Source organism: Pogona vitticeps, chromosome 5 (assembly GCF_051106095.1).
Source record: "Pogona vitticeps strain Pit_001003342236 chromosome 5, PviZW2.1, whole genome shotgun sequence".
NCBI classification, from domain to species: Eukaryota; Metazoa; Chordata; class Lepidosauria; order Squamata; family Agamidae; genus Pogona; species Pogona vitticeps.
The window spans coordinates 39,089,665-39,117,129 of record NC_135787.1 but is presented as its reverse complement, the minus strand read 5'-3'; the positions used below and the strand labels follow the sequence as shown (position 1 = coordinate 39,117,129).

The 27,465-nt window shown below is 42.5% G+C and overlaps 1 protein-coding gene across 6 annotated transcripts in view; it reads left to right on the top strand.

The window, feature by feature from the left end:
• ELF2 (E74 like ETS transcription factor 2) overlaps positions 1-27,465 on the top strand; it is a 58,728-nt gene that overhangs the window by 14,500 nt on the left and 16,763 nt on the right. Inside the window, exons 2-3 of one of the 6 annotated variants that reach the window (XM_020783079.3) lie at positions 4,313-4,512; positions 5,095-5,260. In XM_020783079.3, coding sequence (XP_020638738.1) covers positions 4,495-4,512; positions 5,095-5,260 — 184 coding nt within the window. In that variant the 5' untranslated portion in view covers positions 4,313-4,494. Of the gene's footprint in view, positions 1-4,312; positions 4,518-5,094; positions 5,261-9,378; positions 9,510-16,751; positions 16,942-17,971; positions 18,083-27,465 lie in introns of those variants that run through there. The other 5 variants (XM_020783077.3, XM_020783082.3, XM_020783081.3 and 2 more) reach the window with 5 other exon arrangements.

Genomic DNA, 27,465 nt, shown 5'->3' with positions numbered 1-27,465 from the left:
TAGCTATGGAGGACTGTGGATTCAGGGGTAGTGTGGGGAGAGAAGAACACCACCCTGCTAATTTTGCTGACTGAAGCAGTTTTGTCATTGGATGTCTCTGTTGGCTTTGGCCAAGATCACACACCAAGTGGAAGAATCAAATAAAGCCTCATATGAGTATTCTCTGATAGTTGCAAGCAGTGAAATCTTTAGTGGAATGTTTAATGGTAGAAAATCTTCCTGGCATGATAGTAGATGCTATGCTGAAAGCTAAATATAGTATATTTTTCACAAAACACAAAATAAATATCTGCTGTTGCCGTAATGGTGAGGGAAAATGAGGAAGCCTTGATATTTACAACTAAACTTTGTAAGGTAAAGGTAAAGGTTCCCCTTGACAATTTTGTCCAGTCGTGTGCGACTCTAGGGGGCAGTGCCCATCTCCGTTTCCAACCCATAGAGCTAGTGTTTGTCCAAGGACAATCTTCCGTGGTCACGTGGCCAGTGTGACTAGACACGGAACACCATTACCTTCCCACCGTGGTGGTACCCATTTATCTACTTGCATTTACATGCTTTCGAACCACTAGGTTGGTGGGAGCTGGGACAAGCGATGGGGGCTCACTCCGTTGTGTGAATTCTATCTTACGACTGCAGGTCTTCTGACCTTGCAGCACAGAGGCTTCTGCGGTTTAACCCACAGCGCCACCACAACTTTGACACATTGCTAAAAAGAGTAGCTTTCTGCTATTGTCATATAATTTTTCCTTTGATCCTTTCTTTTCTCTGGCTGCAAAAGCAAATGCTAATATGAGTAATAGTAACTCTGATGCTTTGCTATTAGATTTGCTTTGGAAAGCAGGTGTTAGACCCAAGCCTTCAGTTATATGGGGAAATATAGGAGGCCCTCTATGAAATCCATGTATCTCAGTATTTGCCTCTTATGTCAGCCTAAATGCGCCCCCTTTTGAAAACAATTGGTAAAAAAAAAGGAGTTGAAAGTCCTAGAGCTATGCATTTCTCCTCAAAAGCACATAGCCTAGAAGTTGTGGTTCCTATTCTTGGGTAACCCAAGTGTTCCTGGACTGTAATTTCCAGAAGCCTTCATTACCAGCTGTGCTGGTTGGGATTTCTGGCAGTCCAAGACCCACCTGGGTTACCCAAAGTTGGCAACCACAGGCCTACTGAAAGGTCACTCTCTTGTATTCCTGGTCCAGTCAAGGGCAGGAGTAGAACACCACCCCATTCTTTTTCCAGTCCCCTTAAGGCTCCTTGTGAAGCAGTGTTGTGTTTCAGTTAAGCTGTAGATTTCCTGATCTGTATTAAAGCTCCTGTCTTATGAGTTACTGTAATTGAAAAATGGTACAAGTATATGCAACTTCTTTTGTATTTCCTTTAAAATGCATTATAGTTGATGTTTGATTTCACAAGGAAAGATTGTATTTAGAAGCTTGTAACAATTCTGAGATATGTGAACAAATGGTGTTATTATTATGTGTCCCCAATCAGAGAATTTTAGAAGAGTAGGTGAAATTAAGTGATTGTTTAAGGTTTAATAACTTTCCTGTTACATTATTTAATTTATTAAAAGGGCCTATGTAGTTGTTTAAAAGGATGCTGCCTATAGAATGAACAGTCCTAGTGCAGTAAAACTATATTAAAAATTAGTTAAAATAATGCCATTCTAGAGGAAGCAAATCAGATATCTAAATATAATTGTCAGAGTGAATACATCTGTGTTTTGGTTCCTAGTGACATCACTGTCTAGAGCAGGGGTCAGGGAACTTTTTTACCTTTTACCCCCTAAAAAATTTATATACGCCGACAATACCCCCTTGATTTGAAAGGATCTCGGTCACGTGCGGCCAGTTGAGCACCACCACCACCTTCTCCTCCTCTGCCTGGCGAGGCTGCGCTCAGTCCTTGGCACTGCGGGGGTGGATCACTTTCTCCACCAGTGGGTGGCTCCTGGGCAGCCGTTGAAGAGCAGCAAGTGGCTCACCCACTGGGGGTGCGCGACACTGCCTACCGCTCCGGCAGCAACGGCTGCTCGCCAGGGCGGCCACGTCGGGCCTTGGTGTCAGGGCTCTGGCGGGCCTCCCCGTTGAAGTGCTATGACAGCTGCCACATGGAGGGCGAGAGGCTCTGCCAGGCCCGGCCATGGAGGCACTGCCGAAGGAAGCCATGCGGCTGGGCGAGCGCTGCTGCCGCCTGATGGGCTCGGATGGGGCATGGGGCGGCGTCCCAGAGCCAGGAGGTTGAGCCTGGCCACTCCCCTCCGCTATGATCCACTTCTCCGGGCACTGGAAGGAGAGACTTCCCCTGGCCGGGGTGCCCTGGCCTTGCCCTCCACCATGGCTGGCCCCACCACCGCCACCTTGGCTGCCGTACACTGCCGATTGGGGCCCGTCACTGGCCGCCATCCACCGTGGCTCGGTTGCAGCTGGGCCAGAAAAGGGGGCAGGAAGGGGCAGCCAGGGACCCGCCTCTGAGCAGAAGAGGAGGAGGAAGGAAGGGGTTAGGGTCGCGTCCTCATTAACCCCAGGATTTTCATTTTTACTCCATTTGGGGTAATTGACCCCTGTTCTCTAACCACTGGTCTAGAGTCCCACCCCAACTACGTTTAGCTATTCATTCACAACGTACTGTACAACTTTGAAGTTCTGAACAAGTCATGCATTACTGAAGTGGACTATAATCTATGAAAGCTTATGTCATGATAATGTGTTATTTTTAAAAAAGCCACAAGACTCTTTGTTAACAAGCTACATAAAAGCAAGATAAAAAGACAAAAATTATATAGGTGCACCTGAGAATAATATTATTGGATGATATAGTGTAGATCAAAATCTAGGAAAATCAAAATGTGGATGGAAGAGCAGGGAAATCTGGGGGTTTATGAAATTGTTTAATTTCCTAATAATTAGTTTATTTCACATAACCGCTCATGAAATGCACCTCACTTCCTCAGGTACTGTATATTTGAAGTGTACTATAGTCAACAAAACATATTAGTCTTTAAGGTGTTGTAAGACTGTTTTTTTCCGCAGCAACCCATTAAGTTGGCTGCCCTTTCAAAGGTTTCTGAAAATTGTTGTAATCTGTCTTTAATATAATGTAATGTAATGAGTTTAAGTAGTTATATATAAATGCATCTCCAAGCCAATTGCTTTTTAAAAAACTAATTGGCTACCTTAAGGCAGTGGTCCCCAACCTTTGGCCTCCAGATGTTCTTAGACTACAGCTCCCAGAAGCCTTCACCACCACCTCTGCTGGCCAGGATTTCTGGGAGTTGAAGTCCAAGAACATCTGGAGGCCCAAGGTTGGGGACCACTGCCTTAAGGGACACTGAGTATGGCTAAGTGGGAGATGAAGGATAGGAGAAGGTCTCTACCAATGGTCAAGATTGTTTTTAATCTTTGGAAAAAAATAGCAATAGATCAGAAAGGCTTCTCCACATCTCCTCAGGCAAGGGTTGTGTATATGCACTGCATGCTACTGGACAATATATGTGGCAGCAGAAGGGTGTGCACAAGCATGGCCCTTGGGTGTAGTACTGTGAGAATTGTGTTGCAGAACTCACCATTATTTGATTCATGCAAGAAGCACATGTATTGAACTGGGCTAGTAAGACTCCCTGGCTTTCTCTTGGTCACTGTCTTCTCCTTAGTTGTTTTAGGCAGCAGGATATAGTTTTCAGTCAATTAAACAAACAGGGAAATAATTTGGATTCAGAACAAGCGTATCCTTTGATATCCTCTTTACACTTACTTTTTCCTTTTCCTGAGACCTTAATATGCAGAGAAAAGCTGCCTTCTGCTGCTGATGCAATTTTAGTGAGAAAGGTTTGTTGGTGAAATCTTCTTTGTTCCCCCTTTGTTCTTGTCTTACACTTACTTGTGCTTAGAATTTCACAATTTTAAGTCTGGTACCAAAATGTAAAAAATATGGAACCTCTATGAAGCAATCTATGTGTTTATTCAGCTTTACAGTGTGCATGGCTTGATCCACATTGCTTCTGTTCATCAAGTGCAGCAGGGATACCAAACAATTTCTGTTTTTCTACCTCTTTAGTTTACTTTTGACTTTACACATCTGCGAAAGGCTCACAGCTCTAGTTAGTCTAATTACAAGGGAATGAGCCCTCCATTTATTAAGAACAAAATTTATCATATGATAGTAAATCAGTCACATTCAGTGTACAAAAAGTAACACTTATTGTTGTCATTAATACTAACCAGTACCCCATGTTCAGTTGCATACATTTCTGGCACCAGTAGCACATATTGAACTACTGAATATACAAGCGCTTTTTATTTATGTTCTTTTTCAGAACTTCTGTTCCCAGTACAATATTAGAGAAGTTGAATTTTGGGAATATTCTACTGTATTTCAAGCTTTTGGTTGCTGAGAAGATCTACAAACTTTGCTGTCAGCCTTGTAAGCCTTCCAGGGAATGCACAATGACATCAGCAGTAGTTGACAGTGGCGGTTCAGGTCTGGAGTTTGACAGCAATGGAGGAGAAATTCAAGGCAAGGTCAGAAAATGACGTACAACCTGTTTTTTAAAGCAGTCTTTGTAAATATTGATTGTAGATACTAGGGGAGCATGTTGTAAGGGAGAGACTTAGCTTTGGCAGACAGAAAGTGAAGAACTCTGTGATACCTAGTAAGTCAAAATTTTGTCTGGGGGAAATCTGTGTCTCAGATTCTATGTGCTTATTGAGAAGATTTTAATGTTTGCTTTCTAAAATAACTTATATTTAGAACACGACAGGACAACGTATAGTTCCTGCACTGGCCTGTTCTCCAAACTAAGTTTGTAATGGCAAATATCTGGCAAACATTCAATAAGCAGTACTGAAAGGCTCAAATTATGGGCATATATTTTCCTGTCATACTGAAATCAGTGGTAATTGGATTGTGTCCTTAATTTAAGTTCTAATTTTTCAGTTATATACCTTGGCAAATACCAGGTTTATGAAAATGGGATGCTGCTTGTTCATTATGTGTGGTAGTGCTTGCATATTAAACATAAATGTACAAGGGGGGGGAGAAGGGATTGTGAAAATAAATGGGGAAATATTAACATCCCCCCCCCATGATGTCCTACAGGAGAATGAGCCAGTCTCTGAATATCCAGCAGTGATTGTAGAGCCAGTACCAAGTGCCAGGATAGAACAAGGATATGCTGCACAGATCTTTGTTTATGATGATGAAACTTACCTGCTACAAGATGTTGCAGAAGAACAAGAAGTTGAGACGGAAACTGTGAAACCAGGTAGACTTTACAACATAGTAACTTTGCTATGGTGTACTTCACTTAAATTTTAATTGCACAGTTTTTTCTTCCTTCCGTTTAATGGGAACAGCTAGTAAAGGGGGGTGAGTGGAGGGAAGCAGCACCTGAGAATGTTAAAAGAACTTTCTGCAGTAGACCTTGACCAAATGTGCCATTTCCTTTGTTGCATAAAGCCTGAAGAAGCTTACAGGTATTTTCTCATAGTTTGTATTCCACACTAGTAGACATTTTGCATCTTAGCATGAGATTTTTTGTTGTTTCTTTTCTCATTATTAGAGAACTGACAGGGCATAGCTGAAATCGGTATCAATATGTATTTAAATGTGGATGTTATTTCAATACTGACTATTCTTTATTTTTAAATCACTTTGATATATTGTTGTAGTAGGAATTCTTTTTATTCCCAAGTGTCACTGAATGAAAATATGAAATATTTTCTTTTACAGTGAATGGTAACCTAAAATTTCACAAAGCAAGGCTACTCAAGAACTGTTTCTTTCAGACTCCTCAAGGCATCGTGATTGAAATTTTGAAATATGTAACCAATACAGTGGTGCCTCGCACGACGAGTGCCTCACACAACGATAAATTCACACAACAATGGCTTTTTCTGAAAAATTTGCCGCCTCACACAACAATGTTTCCTATGGGGAATTTTTGCACAGTGATGTCTCTTTTCACTCATTTAAAAGTGCCTTAAACTGTTTGAAACCTGTTTTAAATGCTTGGCATCGATAGTCCAGCTTGTGAAACGTATGCAAACTTAATTTGGTGTTGTTCTGAGTCTTCGTTAATTTTTGGTGAATTTTTTTCTCTCTCATTGAGAAGCATTGGACGGTCCGTTCAATGGCTTTCAATGGAGAATAAAAAAATTCACCGAAAATTAACGAAAACTCAGAACAACACCAAATTAAGTTTGCATACGTTTCACAAGCTGGACTATCGATGCCAAGCATTTAAAACAGGTTTCAAACAGTTTAAGGCACTTTTACAGGAGCGAAAACGGACATCGGAATGCCATTCAAATGCATTGAGTCGGCTTCAATGCATTTGAATGGGGGATACATTGTTTCACACAACGATGTTTCCTATGGGGATTTTCGCTCAAGGACGGCAATCCGTTCCAATTGGAACGGATTAACCAGTTTTCAATGCATTCCTATGGGAAATGGTGTTTCACAGAATGATGTTTTCACAGAACGTTTTTTTTTTTTTGGAACCAATTAACATCATTGTGCGAGGCACCACTGTAATTTTATTGATAATTAAACATACTGACATATGGCCAATAACTGTTTTAACAAGAGATTTTTAATCTGATTGTTGGCTATGAATATATTTCATATAGAACAGGGATAGTGAATTTCTTCAAATGCTTGTTGGACTTTAACTCCTTCAGTCCTAGACAGAATAGCCAATGGGGGTAAATGATGGGAGCTGCAGTTCAAAAAATTTGTAAAAACACATGTTCCCTTTTCCTGATGTGGCAGAATGCTCACCTTACAGTTTGGAGGGACTTGTTTCTACCTTATGATTCTAGTTCAAGAGGTGTGTCTAGATCACAGAAGTTATGATGTAAACACAGTGAGGCTGTAAATCTGTACTTTAAAGGTCTTGATTTGCTCTAAGATAACAGAGTAAAACTGCCAAGGCTTAAACCCAATTGTGAATCCCAACTAAAATGCAGACTGCTTAAATCAGTTACTGAATCCTGAGTAACATTGGTCTTGTAAATCCCATTGATTCATGACTTCTACTATGTTTGGGACTAGCAATTGGATTTAGATCCTATAATTTATTCTCTTTTTTCTCTCCTCGTTGGTTGTGTAGTAAGTGATCCATTGATAAAATAGTATAAGCTAAAGGGTAATGCTTATGGCCTAGTAACTTGCCCCTAATCTGTGACACCCAGCCATGATCAATAGTGCTTGTCTGGAAGGTCTTTCTGCATTTAATATAAAGTCTTCATTCAGCTGAGTTGCTTATACTGCACATTTTAGACAGGTTTTTAGTATGCTGTAGTTAGAGCTTACTGTTGGAGAAAACTTGCTATCAATATTTTGCTATCTGAAAAGTTAATGATATTGCCAGTTCTGGAAAATAAAGTCCTGCATTAGTACTTTATTCATTCTGACTCTATGATTAGGATTCAAGAACATGACATTTTGGTTTTCCAAGTAGAACCCTTCTCTGTCATAACACAGGTTATTTATAATATAAAGAGAAAAGAATTAAAAGTAATCATACAAGCATGAGGGAGGAATGTTTTTCAAACATTAGAAGTACCATTGAGTGGGAGCAAATGTCTCTTTCTACAGTACACTTTCTAAAAGTAATATTTTCTGATACACATTTTAAAATAAACTTCCTGAAGAAATGTCTTATAATACTGCCTATTTTAAAGATTTCCCTGTGAATTGTTGCTCTTAGAATATTGACAGTAAATATTATGTCAGCCATTAAAAAACAATCTTTAAAGTGTGAGAAAAATGAAGAGATTTTATTTTGATACTGGTATTAGGCTAATATTTCAACGAAAGTGGATATTCTGTATGCCAGTTCCCCTTCCACTATGATTTTGTAACTTACGTTTTGCGTTCTGAAGTGCTTCCAGATGGATGGCTCTCAGTGCTATCAGTCAAAATACATTGTGCAACCAATCCATCTTTCCCTCCTTAAAGTATTTTTATGGTGAGAAGAAAAGATGGAAGAAGAATAGGAAAGCATAGGAGGGTTACAAATGGGAAATTGTAACATCTGGATGTCCTGGACAGTTCTATGAAGGAGGCAGGAACATTGCACAATAAAAGCCCCATTTGGAAGCAATCTATTGTCTTGTAAAGTGGAATTGACAAACATAGGAATCTTGGTTTGGGAAGTCTTTAGCATTTACAATTGTATTAAACAATATGGATAGAACTTTAGAGGCCCCAAAGCCAGAGAATACTTCAAAGACATAGGACCAAGGTGGATAGAATCAATGATTTTTTTTAAAAAAAGATCAATTTAAATCATGATTGAAATAAAAAAAATTTTTTTTTGTCTAAATCATCCAAATATCTGATTTTTTAAAAATTCAAAATGTGGTTTAAATTGAATTTAAATCAAATCTACCCTGCATAGGAGTTCTGTATCTAGTACTTTTTCATAATTTTCCTTGACCTTGATTTAGCGTTTCTTTTCTTCATCCTCCTCCTCATACAGATGATAGAAAAACACACACACACAAAAAAAACATATTCCAGAAAAAATAAGTTTCTGATCCTTAACTTCCATTCTTTGTTTAATTTCTTCAATTTCTGTGGTTTTGAATGACCTTTTTTCTTGTGAATTTATTATGCACATTTGACTCCTATGGTTGTGGCATAAGTAAAATTAAACTATTTTTCTGTGTACACAGTAAGTCAGCCTTTTATTTATACAGCAAACTGTTTTTTATTTGAACTATTTTGTAGCTATGATTGAGAGAAGAATGTGCATCTTTCTCTTCTCAAAATGATTCGGTGGATTATATTCAAACTTCCGCTGAATGGAATTCCATTTATGGGCCACTAGCACATAAGGATGAGGAATGGTGATTTTTGTCAGCACTGTCCTCGCCCTTTCAGCCTCTGAAAAGCTGGGAGATACTCTGAAACAGTGTGGAAGGTGATGGGACAGTGTCTTAAATCTTAAAAAATCTTAAAAATTGCTGCCTCCTTTCCTCCAGCTGGAGTGTCCAGTGACCTCTTCATAGTGGGCCTCTTCAAAGGCTCACACTTTGGATCCATCTCACGAAACCTTTTCATGAAGAGTGTTTTTGTAGAATGATACATCATATTAATTGAACTTTCCATATAACTGTCTAAGTTAGGGTTGAAACTTCATAAGACGAAATAAAACTAGTCATCAGATTTATTTACAGTATTTTGAAAAATGTTCCTTAATCAGATGGCTGATATATGATTTTCCATCTATTTGAGTTTTGATTAGTTGTACCATAATTAGTGTCAATTTGATATTTTCAGAACAAAGACATCATGGGAGAATTTTTTTTAAAGATAAGCTGATACTATTAAATAATTTTGAATTTTTCTATGTTTTTGACATCACATCAGAAATCCTCCCTGTGGCACAGGCAAAGTCTCCTTTTAATTTTCAAAATATTATTGCCACAGGGAGGTAGAAGAACTTCAAGAAAAAGATGTAAACAGGAATGCCTTCATGATTTGCCTCCAGAAAACTATTGGTATGTATGACTTCTTTGTAATGTTATTATACCAAAATGAGTAATACTATTTTAATTGGTGGGGAGAAAATCTAGGCTAGAGAGAAAAAAACCCAATCCCTTTTAGTAAAACGTTCCAATTTGTACATTCTAAAACAAGTTTTGTTTTCTTTTTCAGATTATGAGATTACTCCTTAAACTACTATTATGGAAAACAAATATTGTAGTCACTTCAGACTTTCATTTGTATGTCAGTCATGTGAAGATAAATTTAGGATAGTTTTTCTGGATTTTCACCTCCCTGTTAAAAACAAAAATGCTTTTATATTCTATTTAAATTATTTGTTGCCTTTGCAGTAAACATTAAGGCTGTTATCACAGCTAATAGCAGACCCACTGAATCAGTGGCTTAATGGCATGTGAACATGTATGTAAATCTCATTGAATCATTGGGTCTCCTCTAGCAATTAAGCTATTGATCAAACTGTTTTTAAATCTTGAAGATTATATTAAGGGTGCTTATAAATAAACAAATTATAAATACCATACTTGCTAGTGACTAATGGAATTAATGAAACAGGTATTTTGAGAAACATGGGTATATGTTCATGAGCAGACAGACAGATACCCAGTGTGGTGCACTGCATAGAGTGATGGACTAGGACTCAGGAGGCTGTGTTTGAATCCCTGCTTAGCTGTGGAAGCTCAGTGGGGGTGTGGAACTGGTAAAACCACTCCTTAAATATTTCACTTACTTTGAAAGCCCTATTAGGGTGGCTATTAGTTCCAAATATTGATGGTACAATATTTTAGATAGTTCACCATATGTGACTGCACAGTAAGTAGGTCATAGTGCAGGGGTCCCCAACCCCCAGCCTGGGACCTGGTGCTGGTCCATGGGCTTCCTGGAGCTGGGCCATGGAGACGGATCTCTGCCCCCTGCAAGCATGCATGGTGGGCGTGTCACACAACCCGTGAGGACAACACCCCCCGTGAGCACAAAACCCCCGTGAGCACAGCATGCCCATCTGCAAGTGTGGGGTGCCCCCACCCCCCTGTGCATGGAGCTCACACCCCCAAACCGGTCCGCGGTCCCAAAAAGGTTGGGGGCCACAGTGACCTAGTGGATTCAATGGAACATGCTTCTGAGTTGTTATGTGCCATCAAGTTGTCTCTGCCTTATGGTGATGAATGAGCCATCTCCAAAATATTCTGTCCTAAATAGCCCTGCTCAGCTCTTGTAGCCTCAAGCCTGTGAATTTCTTTAGGGCGTCAGTCCATCTCATATTTGGTCTTCCTCATTTCCTCCTGCCTTCTACCTTCCCCAGCATTGTCTTTTCCAGAGAATTTTGCCTTCTCATGATGTGCCCAAAATAGAATAGCCTCAGTTTTAACATTTTTGCTTCCCGAAATAGTTTAGGCTTGATTTTATCTCAGTCTCACTTTTGATCTAAAACTACACTTTTCAGTAGGCATATATAACTATGCAGTACATATCTTGCTGACTGTGGGTATCTCTAAGACTAAGTACAGTGGTGCCTCGCAGAACGGGCGCCTCGTAGAGCGATGAATTCGCTCTACGAGGCCGTTTTTGCGATCGCAAATGCGATCGCAAAACGGTGTCCGTATAGGCGGGAAATTGCAGAGCGAAGGTTGGTAAGCTGCTCGCTTACCGACCTTCGCTTTGTGACCCGACAATCAAAATGGCCGCCGGAACAGCCGAAAGGGGCTGGGGCGCAGTGTTTTCACAACCTTGGTAAACAAGGGGAGGGCACGAAAACGCTGCGCGCAGCCATTTCGGGGCTTCTGGCAGCATTTTCGCGCCCTCCCCTTGCTTACCAAGGGCGCAAAAACGCTGCGCCCTGGCGCCTTTCGGCTGTTCCGGCGGCCATTTTGAAGCCGCGGAACACCTGATCGCAGCCATTTTCGCGCCCTCATTCTGCAAGGGGAGGGCGCGAAAATGGCTGCCGGCATCGCTGTACGGTAAGTAAACGTGCCGATTGGAACGCATTAAACGTAGTTTAATGTGTTTCAATGGCTTTTTTACTTCCGTACAGCGATGTTTCACACAGCGAGGGTTAATCCGGAACGGATTAACCTCGCTGTGCGAGGCACCACTGTAGTTAGGTTAAACTAATTATCTTCCCATGATGTTCAGTATCAAATCATAAGGTACTTTTGAAGTTACTGTTTCAAAAGCACTTTATTCTGTACTGTATTTAGGAAAAGCAGAGGAGTGAAAAAATCACTGTGTGCATACAAGGTCTTGCTCACATTCATTTCCAATTTTTTAGTCTGGAGTTGGGAGGAGGGGGTAGAGAAAAAGTTGAGACCATTCTAATAATTTGTGTACCATTCTGTCAGATTTAATTGTAGAGCAAAACATTGTAAAGAGAAAGTAGAACTTTGAAAACAGATATGCCAGATACTTAATGACAAAAAGATGTTTATCAAGAGGGTAGCCTTGTTACTCTATAATATGGAAAGCAGCAAAGTATTGTGGCTCCTTAAAAACTAACAAATATTATTATGACACATACTTTTGCATGCTACAGTATACGTTATTGGGAGCATGAAGTGTAATTTCATTTATACGTTATTGGGAGCATGAAGTGTAATTTCATTTAGAAAATTGTTATACTCAGGATCTGACAGCAGACTGTAAAACAATGAGGGTCAGAGGGAGTTGAAGTACAAGAAATACAAAGTAATGATTATCTTAACAATTGCCGTTAACAAACAGTAATTGGGTGGTAACAAAAACCTGTGAAGACTTACTAAACTATATGTATTCATTGCCTCTATGTAAGGATCTGTTATCACTCGACTATTGTTTCTTAAGAGCCATTGTCTGTACCTCTTGCATTTTAATTTCTTAAAATTTTAATTTCTTCTTCTTCCATAATCTGCAACTCCTCATCCACCCAAGTATGCCCATAAACTACAACTGAGGCATGTGATGGAGTGAGTTGCAGTCCATGATAGCTCATTCCAGAATAGAATGTATTAGTCTTCAGTTTTATTTTTGTGGTCATTTGAATAGATTTTGTACATTTAAATGCAGTTACCATATTTTCCTTTTTTAAAACAACATTTTCCTTAATTAATTAGACAAAAAATTGAGGGTTGTTTTATACATGGAAGGCAGCCACTTTTCCCTGCCTTTTGCGAAGCCACCAGGCTTAGCAAAAAGGAAGGGAAGGCTCCCCTCCGGTAAAGCAGCTGTGAAAGGGCTGCACGATCACAGCCCTTTGATTCTGAAGCCCTTTCATGGCTGCTTTACCCACTTCTAAAGCCCTGTGGGGCTTAGGAAGTGGATAACGCAGCTGTGAAAGGGCTGCATGGTCGCAGCTTCAGGATCAAAGGGCTGCATATGGCTGGGTTACCCACTTCTTAAACCCCATGGGGCTTAGGCAGTGGAAAAAGCACCTATGAAAGGGCTTCAGGATCAAAGGGCTGCGATTGTTCAGCCTTTACCCAAAGGGAGCCTTCCCTTTTTGCTAAGCCCTGTGGCTGCGCAAAAGGCAAGGAAAAGCAGCGGTTAAAGGGAGCCCTTTGATCCCTGCTTTCCCCCTTCCTTTTGCTAAGCTCTGGGGCTTAGCAAGAGGAAGGGAAAAACAGGGATCAAGTTTTCTAATTTGGGGTTAGAAAAGGGGGGTCGTCTTATACATTGGATTTTCTTATACATTGAAAAATACAGTAATTTTTTGATAACACACAATAGAATAATCATGCATAAACTTCTAACGTGATATATTGTGTATCAGTGGGTACCCAGGGTGGTAGGATTGAGGAGACCAGGGTTTGACTTCTGAACTCTACCATGGAAACCCACTTGGGGGCAGAACTGGTAAAAACACTCCTCAAATACTTCATTTACCTTGAAAACCCTATTAGGGTCACTGCAGATCAGTTCAAACTTGACAGCATATAACAACAAATAGCTTGTTATTATTCAAATGCTACTTTAGTCAGTCATATAAAGGAGCTTTAGTTATTCTTGTAGTGGGCCTTGGCATTAAGCACCTTAAATGAATGGTGCATTAATAAATAAACTTTTTGTATGTTTTGTGGGTATTGCACACTTCTGATTTAACCTAATAAATGAGAGCTGGCAACAGTACTGCGAGCTGTAATATCGATATATCTTTTCAGCCCATGCATGTTTATTTAAAAAATTAAGTCCCACTGAATTCAGTACGACATACTTTCAGTTAAATATTCCCTTGTTTGCAGTCTTTACCTATACCTTTACCTATACCTTTAGCCGCCCAGAGTGGTAGAATTTACCAGATGGGTGGGATATAAATCAAATAAATAAATAAATAAATAAATAAATAAAAATTTACCTATAGTTGGACTCTACCTGTGGCTGAATTTGAAAAGTAATTTTAATTATATTAAATCTGTATGATTTTTTTTTGTTAACAGCTTTTAGTTATAATAGCTCAACTAAGCATCTGATCTGAATATACTATGCTTATAGTAGCTCAAGAATATTGACCTTCTTTTACTTACAAGTAGAACCTGAGTATTTCAAGCAGAGTTTTATGTGCAAGAAAGTTTCCAAACAGCCTGCATGACATCCATTCACATTCACTGTGGTCTGTGTGACTACTTACTTTAACGGAAAGGAAAAGTGAAAAGATATTTGCCCCAAAATAAGGAGTATGGCTGATCATCTCATTCTGAGCACTGTTGATCCGTAAACATGCATCATGGTGAAATACCCATCAGAACATGTCTGGGGGGACATCCCAAGTTTGATACAGTGGTACCTTAACTTACGAACGTCTCCACTTGCAAACATTTCAAGTTATGAACAGCTCCGGTCGCAAAATGTTGTTTTGACTTGCGAACAGAGTCTCGACTTACAAATGAAAAAAACAAACCTTTCCTGCCCTTTTTTTTGACCTAAGTTCATCTTAGGTCAAAAGAAGAAAAATAATAATAAAAATTCTCCACCTAGTGGTAGAGTACGGATTAACCAGCTTTGCATTAGTTCCTATGGGAACTAATGCTTCGACTTAAGAACAGCGCCTCTACTTAAGAACAAAAAACAGACGGTACAGATTAAATGGTTTTCAATGCATTCCTATGGAAAAGTTTGCCTCGACTTATGAACTTTTCGATGTACGAACGCTGTTCCAATACGGATTAAGTTCGTAAATCGAGGTACCACTGTAGATCTGTCACTGTATGTAATTTTACTCATGAATAATCTCATTGATCTAATATCCTTCTGTGTGTAGGATACCTGCAAGTGCCAGGTGGTTGGTAAACTTCCCTTTGCTTCTTACTTTTATGTGCAATATACAGATAGCTTCTCCACTGAAACAATTCAATTGTAGGAACACATAACAAGGAGTAAAAAGTACCTTATTGCTCTGCTTGTGAACTGTAACAAGAATGCTGAGCTGGAAGAACCATAGGTTTAATTAATAAATAAATATTCTACTTCTGTCCCAATAGAGGGACTCAAGGCAGCATACAAAGGCTTTAAAACCCATATTTAAATAAACTTAATACAATAAATTGCAACATTAAAGCAATTAAATATTAAAGCTCCTTAAAGCTAATAAATAAAATCTATTTAAAACAATTTAAAAACACATTAAAATATCAAAGCTCTGCATGAATTGTGCTTAATCAGAAAGTGCTTATCCGTTGGTATGCCTTCACTTATTTTGACCTGAGAGGAGATGATCATCCGCGTCCACCCCGATTAGAATCTTTTCCCAAGTAGCAATTTATTGAACTAAACCTACCTAAAAAGTAAGGTCTCTGCCTGCTGGCAGGACAGCAGAGAGGGAGCCAGCCTGACCTCCAATGGAAAGCAATTCCACAGCCTGATAGCAGCTACTAAAAACCTGAACTCTTTGTGTCAGCACAAAGTCTGCTTGTGAGGATGGTGGGACTGAGTGGCCTCACATTAAAGGTTTTTAAACCTGGAGTGGCTTGTATATTGATACAGCTAGCCTGGACCCAAGTCATTTAGGTCAAAATAGGTACTTTACAATGTGCTTGGAAACAGGCTTGTAGCCAGCGAGGTGGTTGTAACAAGAATTTTTGTTTTCCCTTTAACCAGCTCTACTTACTAACTGGCAGCATCCTGGACTCACTGAAGCCAGGTTTAATCTAACAAAAATGTCCTTTGGCTTTGATTCTGACCAGCTATGGTGCTGTGGAACAACTAAGTGTAAGACACTAGAGGAGCATGAAACCTTGCTGAACGTGTAATTATGGAGAATCTACATTTGCAGATAAATGTACATTCTTCTAATTTGATTATGTACTGATACTTAATGACTGTGGTGATTAATTTTTGTATCCATATGGACTCGTGAGTAATGGACTGCTGTTAAAAAGTTAAACTTGGCCTAGGCAAGCCTTGTGGGGCTCAAGGTAGAGATGTTAAGAATTGCTGCTGTTGAGTGTAGTGACAGTGTTATGTAATACAGTAGTTGTGATAAGAGCAGAAATTGCTTAATTCACAGGACTTTACATATCCCGAGCAGCCCAAAATGTTACGCGAAAACCTGTGGCAATCCATGCCTGAACTTCTAGGCCAGAAGACCCCTTTCCTCTGAGCGGCACCGGACAACGAACGGGGCAAGATCGCACTCCTGCCTGAGGCTGAGACAAAGGGCCCTTCCTTGGTGACTTCCACAGAGAGCAGCCCAGCTACCCGAGAGCTGCGAAGCGGGTGAAACGGTTTCGCTGCAGCGAGGAGGCTGCGCTCCGCACGGAAGGAGGGAGGGAGGAAGGAAGGAAAGCCAAGTTTGGCGGCGGCGCTGAAAGCAAAGAAAGAAGCTGTGATGATTCTCGGACAGACTGAAAACGAGGGGAACACGCGAAAGGGAAGTGCGAGGAGGAGCAGGTGAACCTCTCCTGGCCAGCGCCAGCACCGGCACCGGCGTGCGACCTGCCTCTCGCCCCAGCCTGTCGTCTCCTCCTTGCCTGCCGCCGACCCGCGCGTAGCAGGCGAGAAAGATAAAGGAAAGGAGGGCGGGCGGGCAGGCGAGTGAGCGAGCGCCCGGCACTTCCTGTCTCCGAGGCGAGCGGCGGAAGGATCGCGGGCGCCCTGCTCGAGGAGGAAGCGCTTCTCCGCCGTCACCGCTACACGCGAAAGAGGGAGGGAAGCCAGCCAGCCAGCCAGCGAGCGCCGCCTTCTGCGTGGCTGCCCGGGAGCGGGAACGAGCGTGCAGCGGGACCGGCCGAGGCTGCATTTTCGTTCCGTCTCTTGTGTGGGTTTTCGTGGGAGAAGCGCAGGCGCAGAAGCGTGCGCTGTGACGAGCGGGGCGCCGCGTGCGCGCGGCCGAGCGCTAGGGAGCCCCTGCGGGTCAATGCGAAGCCGCCGCCGCCGCTCTTACTGCTCGCTCCAGCGGCATAAACATGGCGACTTCCCTGCATGAGGGCCCCACGAATCAGCTCGATCTGCTCATCCGCGCCGGTAAGCGGAGACCGCGAGATGGCGGCGGCGGCCGGGAAAAGAGAGCGCGAGGGGAACGCGAAGGGGAGGCTCGGTGGAGGGAGGGAGGCGTGCGCTGCTCTCTTCTCGGGGGTGGCGCTGGCGCCCGAGTAATGGAGGGAGGTCGAATCCAGGAAGTGATCACCTTGGCGTGCGTTCTGGGCGCGTTAGCAACCCGACCGCGCGGCGCCCGTGCAAAAAGCCTTCGAGCCCCCGCAGGGCTCTTCCGTGGAATGCATGCGGGTGCCTGCCTGTGCGTTCATACTCGCGCCGTTGGAGGAGCGTCTGCGTCGCCGCTCCTCCTTTTGAAGGAGTTCAACCAGGAAGCGAGTGGCGCTTGCGATGCTTGCGCGCCCGCCTGCCGCGACGCCACGCCACGCTGTCCGAAGAGCGGCTTCTTTTGAGCGCCTTCCGGGCAGAACCCTCTTCTTTGGCACTTTCTGGTCTTATTCTTTCTTGCACAGAGCTGCCTCCGGGGATGGGTGGGAGGGTGGCGGAGGGGCTGCAAGTGGGCTCAGGGTCCCCCTTTAAGAGGGAGTTCTTTTTCCTCTAAACTTTGTTCTGCGGTGGGGAGGCGGTGGAAGCAGCCCGGAGTCATAGGGAACAAGAGCTTGGGGGGCAAGGAAGACAGGCAGGGGGACCACTGAGCCAGGTGCTGTTGTGGGAGTGAACCGCGGTGGCCGCGTCCAGTAAGGACATGGAGCCCGTTTTCCCCTTTCTCTCTCTCTCCCCCCCTCCCCTCCCCATAGCGGAAGCGCCGAGCTCCCTCAGGAGCCTGAGTACGCGGGGCGGGGGGGGGAGGGAGTGACGGCGCTCCCCGACCAATCAACTGCAAAGGATGTTCGAAATCTGAACGCTGCGGTGTTCATTGGGCGGGGCTAGACTCCTTTCGCCCAATAGCAGGAAGCAGGAGATTGAGAGGCAGCTTTCTGTGGCGCTGACAATGCAGGCACCGAATTGGAGGGAAGAGGAAGGATTGTAAATACGGAAGCGAGGGCGGGGCTGGTAGGGGCGAAGTGAGGGAAAAGAGGAAGAGAAGAGAAGGGTGTTGGACGCACGGCTTCCATAAATGTCCTGTACGGGGCAGTGAACTTCTTCCTAGAGTGCCTGTGTTTCCTTATAGGTAATGAGACTCTTGCATATCTCGTTCCCATATGCTCCTATTTTGTCTTAGAGGTCATAATGATGGCCAGTACCAAATATTGCTGTTTTTCTTATACTGTACAGGCTTCACAAAAAGTCTAGGGTGGCATTTTATGAGTGTTTCCATGTATAGCTGTTCACTCACCAGTATGCTGCATTGCTTTCTAAATGTGCACATTTTAAAATTTCTCCTGGTGGTATTAAGAAAACCTAGTGTTGGCAGATCTGATGGATACGTAAATATCCTTCCTTTAATGCCCAATTACGTTTAATTCTTTTTTCAATTGTCAGGGCTGAAATTTTGAATAGCAATTATTTTTTGTTATATCAACATAAGAATTTATTCGTGCATCATGATTTTCCAGTAAACATGCGGTACCACTGTAGCTCTCCTGCATATCTAGCTTTAGGAGGTATTCATCTCAGCAGGGTGCAGTTTTAGTTGAAGGCTTGAGATGCATTTGAGTTGGAGGGATGCACAGACTGTTCTTTGGGGTATGTGAGTGCATGGTTTTATTTGTCTCTGCTGGATTCTCTATTCATATCTGACACAACTACGAGTACTCTGCTTGTGAGGCAGATGTCCATATTTTATTTATTTCTTAGATTTATATACCACTTATCTAGAACATGTCTACTTAATTCTTTTTATATTGGTTAATTGACAGTTGCCTCCAAAACTGATTTACTTCTGCACATTTCTTGTCTGGAAAAGATGACAGCATGTCACCTAGAGAGAAAGATAATCTTACACTGTAGGTTTGTCATTGATTTTTCAAAGCAAAGTTACTAGCATTGAACCAAAGAAATACAAATGAGACTGGCTGTGCAGAAATGTGGTATACCTCTCAAACAGAAGGTGCAAAACATTGGAAAAGTAAATTGGTGCTGTGAGAAACTGCCCACATTTATTAATATGTACTACGGCATCTCAAACTTTTTGAGTGCAAATCAGTTGTACTGAAATGAATACAACCATTTTGAGTTATGGCCAGCTCCGGCTGCAAAATTTTGCTTCGACTTGCGGCTGGAGCTTCCACTTAAGAACAAAAAAAGGCAGGGGGGGAAAGGCGGGAAATTCAAATTGCTAACTGTAGGTGGCAAAGAGGCTGCTGCTTTGTAGCTCTTTTGCCCCAGCAGTTAGAGAGTGTGCAATTGGAGGAAGCTGCCTGGTAAGGTAAGGTGCTGTTTTCTGCTTTTTAAAAACTGTTCTTGGTGGGTTTTGCAGTATGGTTTTGGGCTGGGGGGGTATGTTTCTATGCTGTGTTGTTTTGTTTTTTGGTGATTTTTTTGCTGCCCCAGCACCTTCGGGACTTGCTTTGCTGTCTATTTTTGGTTTTTTTTTTTTAAGTCCCAGCGACGGAGCTTGCTGTGTGCTTTATTTTTGGTGTTTTTTTTTTAAAAGCCCCAGCGACAGAGCTAGCTTTGCTGTTTATTTTTGGTTTTTCTTTTTTTTAAAGCCCCAGCGCCTTCCAACCGGGCTTGCTGTGTGCTTTATAATTACTGTATTATTATTTGGTTATTTTTTCCCTGGAACGGATTAATTGCATTCCAATGCATTTCAATGGGAAATGGTGCTTCGACTTACAACCATTTCGAGTTACGTCCATCTTCTGGAACTGATTATGGTCGTAAGTCGAGGCACCACTGTACTGTATATAAATCAGTACATGTAGGAAAAGTACATTATAACCTGCCTGGTTTTTGCAAGATCATGATATTTAAATGAGCAACTTTATTGAAATAATAGCACTTTTCTGTTCCTTTCAGATAGTATAAGAGGATAGCACCAGGGCAACTACAGATACCTAGAGAAAATGGTAATTTTGTACTGCAAATTTGGTACTGATTTATCAAATTGATGTTTCTGGGATTAAAGCAAAGATGTTTAAGTGAGGATAGCTGCACAGAGATATCTTTTCATGCTATCTTAAAGGAACAGTCTCAGGACACATGCAATTGCAACTATGCTGAAAAGGAAACAGGGCCGTATCTTGTATGTAGAGCAATGGAAGGTTGGCTTGGAAACCCTGTGAATGCCACCTGGAGTTCCATGAAATAGAAGACTTTTTTTAAAATGCAAGAACTGGAAACTTTTTTAAAAAGCCAAAAACTGGAGTATTTCTGCTGAATTGTTACATGTTGCATAGTAGAATGTCTTATGTATATGCGTATGTGCCCATTGACATGGGTATACTGTACAGTAAGGAAGTTTAGTCTTGGAAAAAACACATCCTAGGAGGCTAATTATACTTTACCAATAATTCTTGTAGATCCTTTTCTGAATAAGTAATACTGGAAGCACATCAGAACACAAATCCACTGAGGCAAATTTACTGGTCCTGGTCCTTTAAGTGATGAAGTACTTCCCTCAAACTTTTGTCAGGAAGGGGATGAATTTGGAGGCTGAAAAGCAGAGTGTTTTTGATTTAAATCACATTTTAAATAAAGAGAAATCTGATTTCTTGACAATTTAAATAGAAACCCACATTTTTAAATTTTAAATTGTGATTTAAATCAATTTGGTTTTTAAAGAAATCACTGATTTTTGTCCACCCTGCTGAGAAGAACATTTTCCAAGGTAGAGTTTCTTGACAACTCTGCTGTGTTTCCCGGAAAATAAGACAGGGTCTTATATTAATTTTTGCTCCAAAAATGCATCAGGGCTTGTTTTCAGGGGATGTTTTATTTTTTTCATGTACAACAATCTACATTTATTCAGATACAATGATGTCATCTTCTTCTGGTTGCTGCACAATGAGTCCTTGGTGGAGGGTGGGGTTTCACTTAACTGAGGCTTATATTTGGGGTAGGGCTTATATTATGAGCATCGTGAAAAATCATACTAGGGCTTATTTTCAGGTTAGGTCTTATTTTCGGGGAAACAGGATAGCATTCAGAAGTATGGCATGTATGCAGCAAACCAGTTGTTTTTATTTAGCCTGTGTTTCTTCCTGCCCTATTGGTGTGCCTTTACAGCAGTGGTTCTTAACGTGGGCGATAATGCCCCCCAGGGGGTGATTTCATTTTTCAGCGGGGAGGTAGAACAAAAAGGGGCGGTGTGGGGGCGCTGGAGCAGAAGGGGGTGGTAGGGGGGCGCTGGAGCAAGCCAAACCTGTGAAGATGGCTGCAGCCTTTTTCCAATGTGCATGAATATATATTTTCCTCCAATCTTAATTTAGTTTCAGAGTTTTCATCTTGAAATTTTTAGTTCCTGCATTGTGGTTTGTTTTTATGCCCTTTTTATATTTCTTTTTGCGTCTTAAAATTCGCTTGCAACTAAATCATTAAGTGATACTTTTGGGGGGTATTTCATTTTCTTGGAATTGAATTTTGTTTTCATGGGTCATTGGATTTAAGTGTCTTAAATCAATCAATCAATCAATCATCACCGCGGGGAGGGGGGGCGATGATAACTTCCTCAATGGCTCAAGGGGGCGTTTCTTTCAAAAAGGTTAAGAACCACTGCTTTACAGTATTTCTCTGCTGCTTTGGTTCTTGGCAGAATGATACAATCTTTTTGCTGCTTTTTTCCCCTTTTTCTTTATTCAAACAGGTTGAATGCTGACTTTTCCAGTATTTCCCCCCTCAAAGATAGGGTCTTTGTTGCTTTGTATATATATTTTTTGTATCTTCTGCCCCCATTATTGTAGCTGTTCCATAGACAATGTTATGTTTATATAATAAATACTTACTACTTTGCTTTTCCTGCTAGTTGTTATAAATTCATGTAGTCATTGGTGATTCCATGAAATATTTAGAAATAGGGATGTGCCATTCAGATTGTTTGGAATCCTACTCTCGGAATTCTCCAGTAATTCTGCAGCCAGAATTCCAGAAGTTCCAGTCCACCGACTCACACCTCCAGGAATTATAGTTCACCAGGAGTATGGCTTAGTCCTCTGAAGCTGCCTTCCTTTTCTGCCACAGTGCTTCCTGGGTCTCATAGTTTCACTGCTCCTTAGGCTCCATAAAGGGTATCTCTCAGAAAACTATAGCTCTTAGGAAGCATTGCAGCAGGAATGCTTGGAGGGCTAGGTCATTCTCCATGTGATGGAAATATAGGTGTTTAAAGGTGTGGGTCTGTGGACTGGAGCTCTCAGAATTCTGCCTGGGAAGTTTTTGGAGAATTTTGAGAATTGAAATCCAAAACATCTGAGTGGCACACCCGTATTTGGAAACACCGTAATTGAGCCTTCCTCTTCACCCTGCTCCCTACAACCCTCACCATCTTGAGGAATATGAGTTGTATTTCACCATGTCTGGAAAGCACTAGGTGGGAAAAGCCTTCTGTAACTGGTATAGGAAAGGGTGGAGTGTTCAGAATTATGCAGTTACATTGAAGGAAATACAGTAGTAAAGTTGCACTTAGTCAGGAAATTAACTTGCTGTAAAAAGATGTATACAGTGGTGCCTCGCTTAACGAGTGCCTCGCTGAGCGATGAAATCGCTTAACGAGGCACTCTGGGCCATCGCTGGAGCATTCGCTCAGCGATGGCCCCTATTGGGTTTTTTCGCTGTGCGATGATCGCTAAGCGATTCGCTTAGCGATTTTCGCACAACGAAGCCGGGGAGAACAGCTGATCGGCGGTTCCAAAATGGCCGCCGGAAGGTCCGCGCCGCATTTTCGCGCCCTGCCCTCGCTTACCGAGGGCGTGAAAATGGCGGCGCTGTGAAGAAACATCGCTTAACGGTAAGTTTTCAAGCCATAGGAACGCATTGAACGAAGTTCAATGCGTTTCTATGGCTTTTTAAATTCCGTTTAGTGATGTTTCGCTATAGCGAAGGTTAATCCAGAACGGATTAACCTCGCTATGCGAGGCACCACTGTATTTTGTTATAAAGAGTCAGAAGCATGTCTGAAAGAAAATTAGAGAATTTGTGGACTTTCAAAGAAAAAAATAAAGGAAATAGAGTAGGGGGAAAGGTAAATAGTTGAGATCAGGGATCGTGAAGAAATAATGCCTGGGTGAAGATCTTATACAGAAAGGAAGGCCTACATATTGTTGGAGAAAACCAGATAGTGAACCTGGAGGTGTAGGTTATGGGTGGAGGCAAGTGCTGTGGGACAGAAATAGCATTTGTTTTCTGTGTTTAGAGGGGAGGGGGAAGCCAGCCAGGTAACTGTTCGACAATTTGGATTTTAAATCATTTTGTTTAATTATACTTGTAATTTTTTGTTTGCTTTGAAGTGTACGTTAGGAATTTGATACTGTGGTTGCAAATATCAAATTCCAGATCTATTCCCTGTTTGTTCAGATTTGTAACTCCATAAACACACCAAGTATTAGACCAGTATACAATGGTACCTCACAGGATGATTACCCTGCAAAACGACGAATCTGCATGACGATGAGGTTTTGTGATTGCCATTGTGCTTCACAAAACAGTTTTTCCTATGGGCGACCTTCGCTATACAATGTTTCGGTGCGTGCTTTGCAAGACGGTTCCCCCCCCACCCCGGGACGATGCTTCGCAAGATGATGATTTAAACAGCTGATCAGTGGCTTCGCAAAATGGCTTCCCTATGGGCGATCTTCGCAAAACAGGTGTTTTCTGGACCGATGCTTCGCAAGACAGCGATTTAAACAGCTGATCTGTGCTTTGCAAACTGGCTTCCCTAGGGGCGATCTTTGCACAACGACGACTATTTTCCCTGTTGGAATGCATTAAATGGATTTCAATTCATTCCCATGGGGAAACGCTTTTCGCAAGATTATATTTTCGCTAAACAGTGATTTCAATGGAACAGATTAACATCGTCTTGTGGGGCACCACTGCATGTAAACCCTTAGAAGAATGCACACTGGATTTGTGTTGAGAAACATAGGCAGTGATGTTTATTTAGGAACACAGCCATAACCTTGGCGGACAAGCCAGGGGGTTCAGCAAAATTGCCTTTTTGTGCTCTATTCCCATTTAGCGGTGTGTGGCTGGTGCACGACTTAAGTTCAGGGCTTTTTCCTTGATTTATATATTCCTGAGCACACACACCCGCCATAAGATTAATTAGCTTGTTCTACTGTATATTGTAATCACCTTAAATGTAGTTCTTGAATTTTTCAACATCAAAAGGGTATATGTTGATTGTATGCACAAGTAAAGCAGAGTCTTTACTCATACCAGAAGTTCTGTGTTTGTTGCCTAGTTTCTAGGTCAGCACTATTGAGCTATTGTGTTAGGTTACATTTTCTATGTTTCACACTTCCTCACTTGTGTTTTTTAAGTGACCATTCTTTCTTCTGTTCTCAGCCCTTTCTTTTGTAAAATAGTTAACACAGATGCTCCTGTATGTGAGTTGTGAACTGTGTAGAAACATTGCCTTGCCTTTGGACATGTGTGAAATGCTGGGAATAGGGAGTGGTGCCATCTGCTGGGGAGCAAAGTGTGCACATGCAAAAAACACCGTTATAGATCACTGAAAAATCATGATACAATAAACAAGCTTTAGTGAATTAAAACACCACAGGTTTCTACCAGTGTGAAGCACTTAAAGTTTAAAGCTATAAGTCTAAAAGTACATGGCAAGATGTATTTTGCCAGGAAAGTTGTGCTTAAGTCCAGCAGTTATTGGCAAGATGAGTTTTTTTCAGGCTTGTCTCTTAGATGGAAGTCAGGAGTCTGGTTGCTGTTTTATGGTTAGAGCTAGGCAGCTGTGGGACCAGTGCAACAACCCAGTTCTCCAAACAAGGTACAGACCATGCGTATACCCGCACGTCTCCAAATATGCACATCCTTTCTCATCTCTTGCATCATTCTTTGAGAGCGTGGGCGTTACTGGCAAAGAAGTGACAGCTGCTTTTCTTTATCCCCGTAACACTGTTTAGTTATGATTGATGGAACATGAGGGATAAAGTGAGCCTGCGCAGTTAGTGGTGAAGGCTTCTGGGGGTTTTAGTCCAAAAATGTCTCGGGCCCCAAGGTTTGGAATCACTGCTTTAAAATTATATACAGTGGTGCCTTGCTTAATGGGCGCCCCGTTTAATGACGAATCCGCATAGCGATGAAGATTTTGTGATTGGTTTTGCGATCGCATTGCGATGTTCCCTATGGGGAAAAATCGCTTTGCAATGATGGCATCCCCCCCATCATCGCAAATGCCAAATTTTCACACAGCTGATCGGCGGGGCCACGCGATGGGGGAAGCGATCATTGCAAACGCCCCATTTTCGCACAGCTGATCGGTGGGGCACGTGATCTTCTTGCGAGGAATCCGTCCCAGAAAAGAGCCTGGAGCCATCTTCTCCGCTCCAGTCCCTCCCCCTCCCCACCTCACAGCTGATCGACGCTGATCTTAGAAGCTTCCCCAGGTTTGCCCAGCAGGTAAACAAGCAGTGGAAATGCACTGGGGAAGCCTCTGAAACCTGCACTTTGCCGGGTGGGGGTGGGTAGGGGGGTGGCAGAGGCAGGCCCGCCACCCCCCCGCCACCCCTAGTGCCCCCCTTGCGCCCCCATGGCAAAGCAGGGCTTTCAGAGGTGCATTTTCACTGCTGAAAAAGCCCCAGAAGGCTTCTGAAAGCGGCGCGGGGGGCGGGCCTACCCCTGCCACACCCCCACCCACCTCAACCCTGGCAAAGTGCCACTTTCAGAAGCCTCCTGGGGCTTTTTCAGCAGTGAAAATGCACCTCTGAAAGCCCCGCTTTGCCATGGGGGTGTGCGAGCGGGGCTATGGGGGGGTGGGTGCGGGCCTGCCCCTGCCACACCCCCACCCCAGCAAAGCGCAGGTTTCGGAGGCTTCCCCAGTGCATTTCCACTGCCTGTTTACCTGCTGGGCAAGCCTGGGGAAGCTTCAGAGACCAGCGCCGATCAGCTGTGAGGCAGGGAGGGTGAGGGCGCTGGAGGGGAGAAGATGGTAAAATGGCTGCCCGCTGTGTTTTCGCCTGGATTCCTTGCTTACCAGGAAGCGAAAATGGAGGATTTTCGCATAAAGGTGAGTTTTTTGCCCATAGGAACGCATTAAACAGGTTTTAATGCATTCCTATGGGTTTTTTTTATTTCGCTTAGCGACGAATCCACATAGCGATGATTTTGGCTGCACGGATTATCGTCACTATGCGGGGCACCACTGTATTTGTAACTCTGCTATGTAGTAATGCAGTGGTTCCCAACCTTGGACCTCCAGATGTTCTTGGACTAATACTCCCAGAAGACTTCCCCACCACCTCTGCTGCCCAGGATTTCTAGGAGCTGAAGTCCAAGAGCATCTGGAGACCCAAGTTTGGGGATCACTGTAGTAATGGATCCTTTGTCAATCAGTTGGCTAGATACATTGTCCTTAAATGATGCAATATCACAATTAGTGGTTCATAAAGGTATTGACAAGAGCTCTGATGACAGAGTGGAAACTGCTTGACTTTAGGGAGTTTGTGTCAATATGCAGTAACTGCCTTGGTAAGATAGGTGGCATTAGGCTATGAATGTACCAAAGTTTTATTATAAGGTACCTACCGTATTTTTCCGTGTATAAGATGCCCCATGTATAAGAGGCCCCCCAATTTCCTAACCTAAAATTCAGAAATCAGTATTTTAAACATTATTAAGGAATACATTTGTATTTATTAATTAGGCAACATTTACATATCAGTACTTTAATATTTACAAGGGACGTGGTGGCGCTGTGGGCTAAGCCGCAGAAGCCTGTGTTGCAGGGTCAGAAGACCAAGCAGTCGTAAGATCGAATCCACGCGATGGAGTGAGCTCCCGTTGCTTGTCCCAGCTCCCGCCAACCTAGCGGTTCGAAAGCATACAAATGCAAGTAGATAAATAGGGACCACTTCGGTGGGAAGGTAACAGCGTTCTGTGTCTAAGTCGCACTGGCCATGTGACCACGGAAGATTGTCTTCGGACAAACGCTGTCTCTATGGCTTGGAAATGGGGATGAGCACCGCCCCCTAGAGTCGAACACGACTGGACAAAAATTGTCAAGGGGAACCTTTACCTTTACCTTTTTATTTTAATATTTATTTTTAATTTTCTGATCTTTATGGGCTCAGAATGCTCCAACATTACCAGTCACTGTTGCATTCAAACACTTCCTACACACTCTCCTCTGCTTCAGCTGACGGTATTTACATAAAGTTCGTGATTGGAGGAAGCCTGTTTGCAGAAACAGGCTATTGGCAGTTTCGCTCGTTGACTGGAGGCAGACTGGTTTGCAGAGACATGGACAGTTTTGCAACTGCGCAGTTTTCTTCTCAGCTTACCTCCGTGTATAAGACGACTCTCAATTTTTAGTCTAACGATTTTATGAAAAAGTAGTGTCTTATACATGGAAAATATGGTACATTGCACAGGTGTGTGCAGTGCATATTATATGTGGGGAGAATAATAGCTTAGGATTCGGTAGTAACCAGAAGGACGACA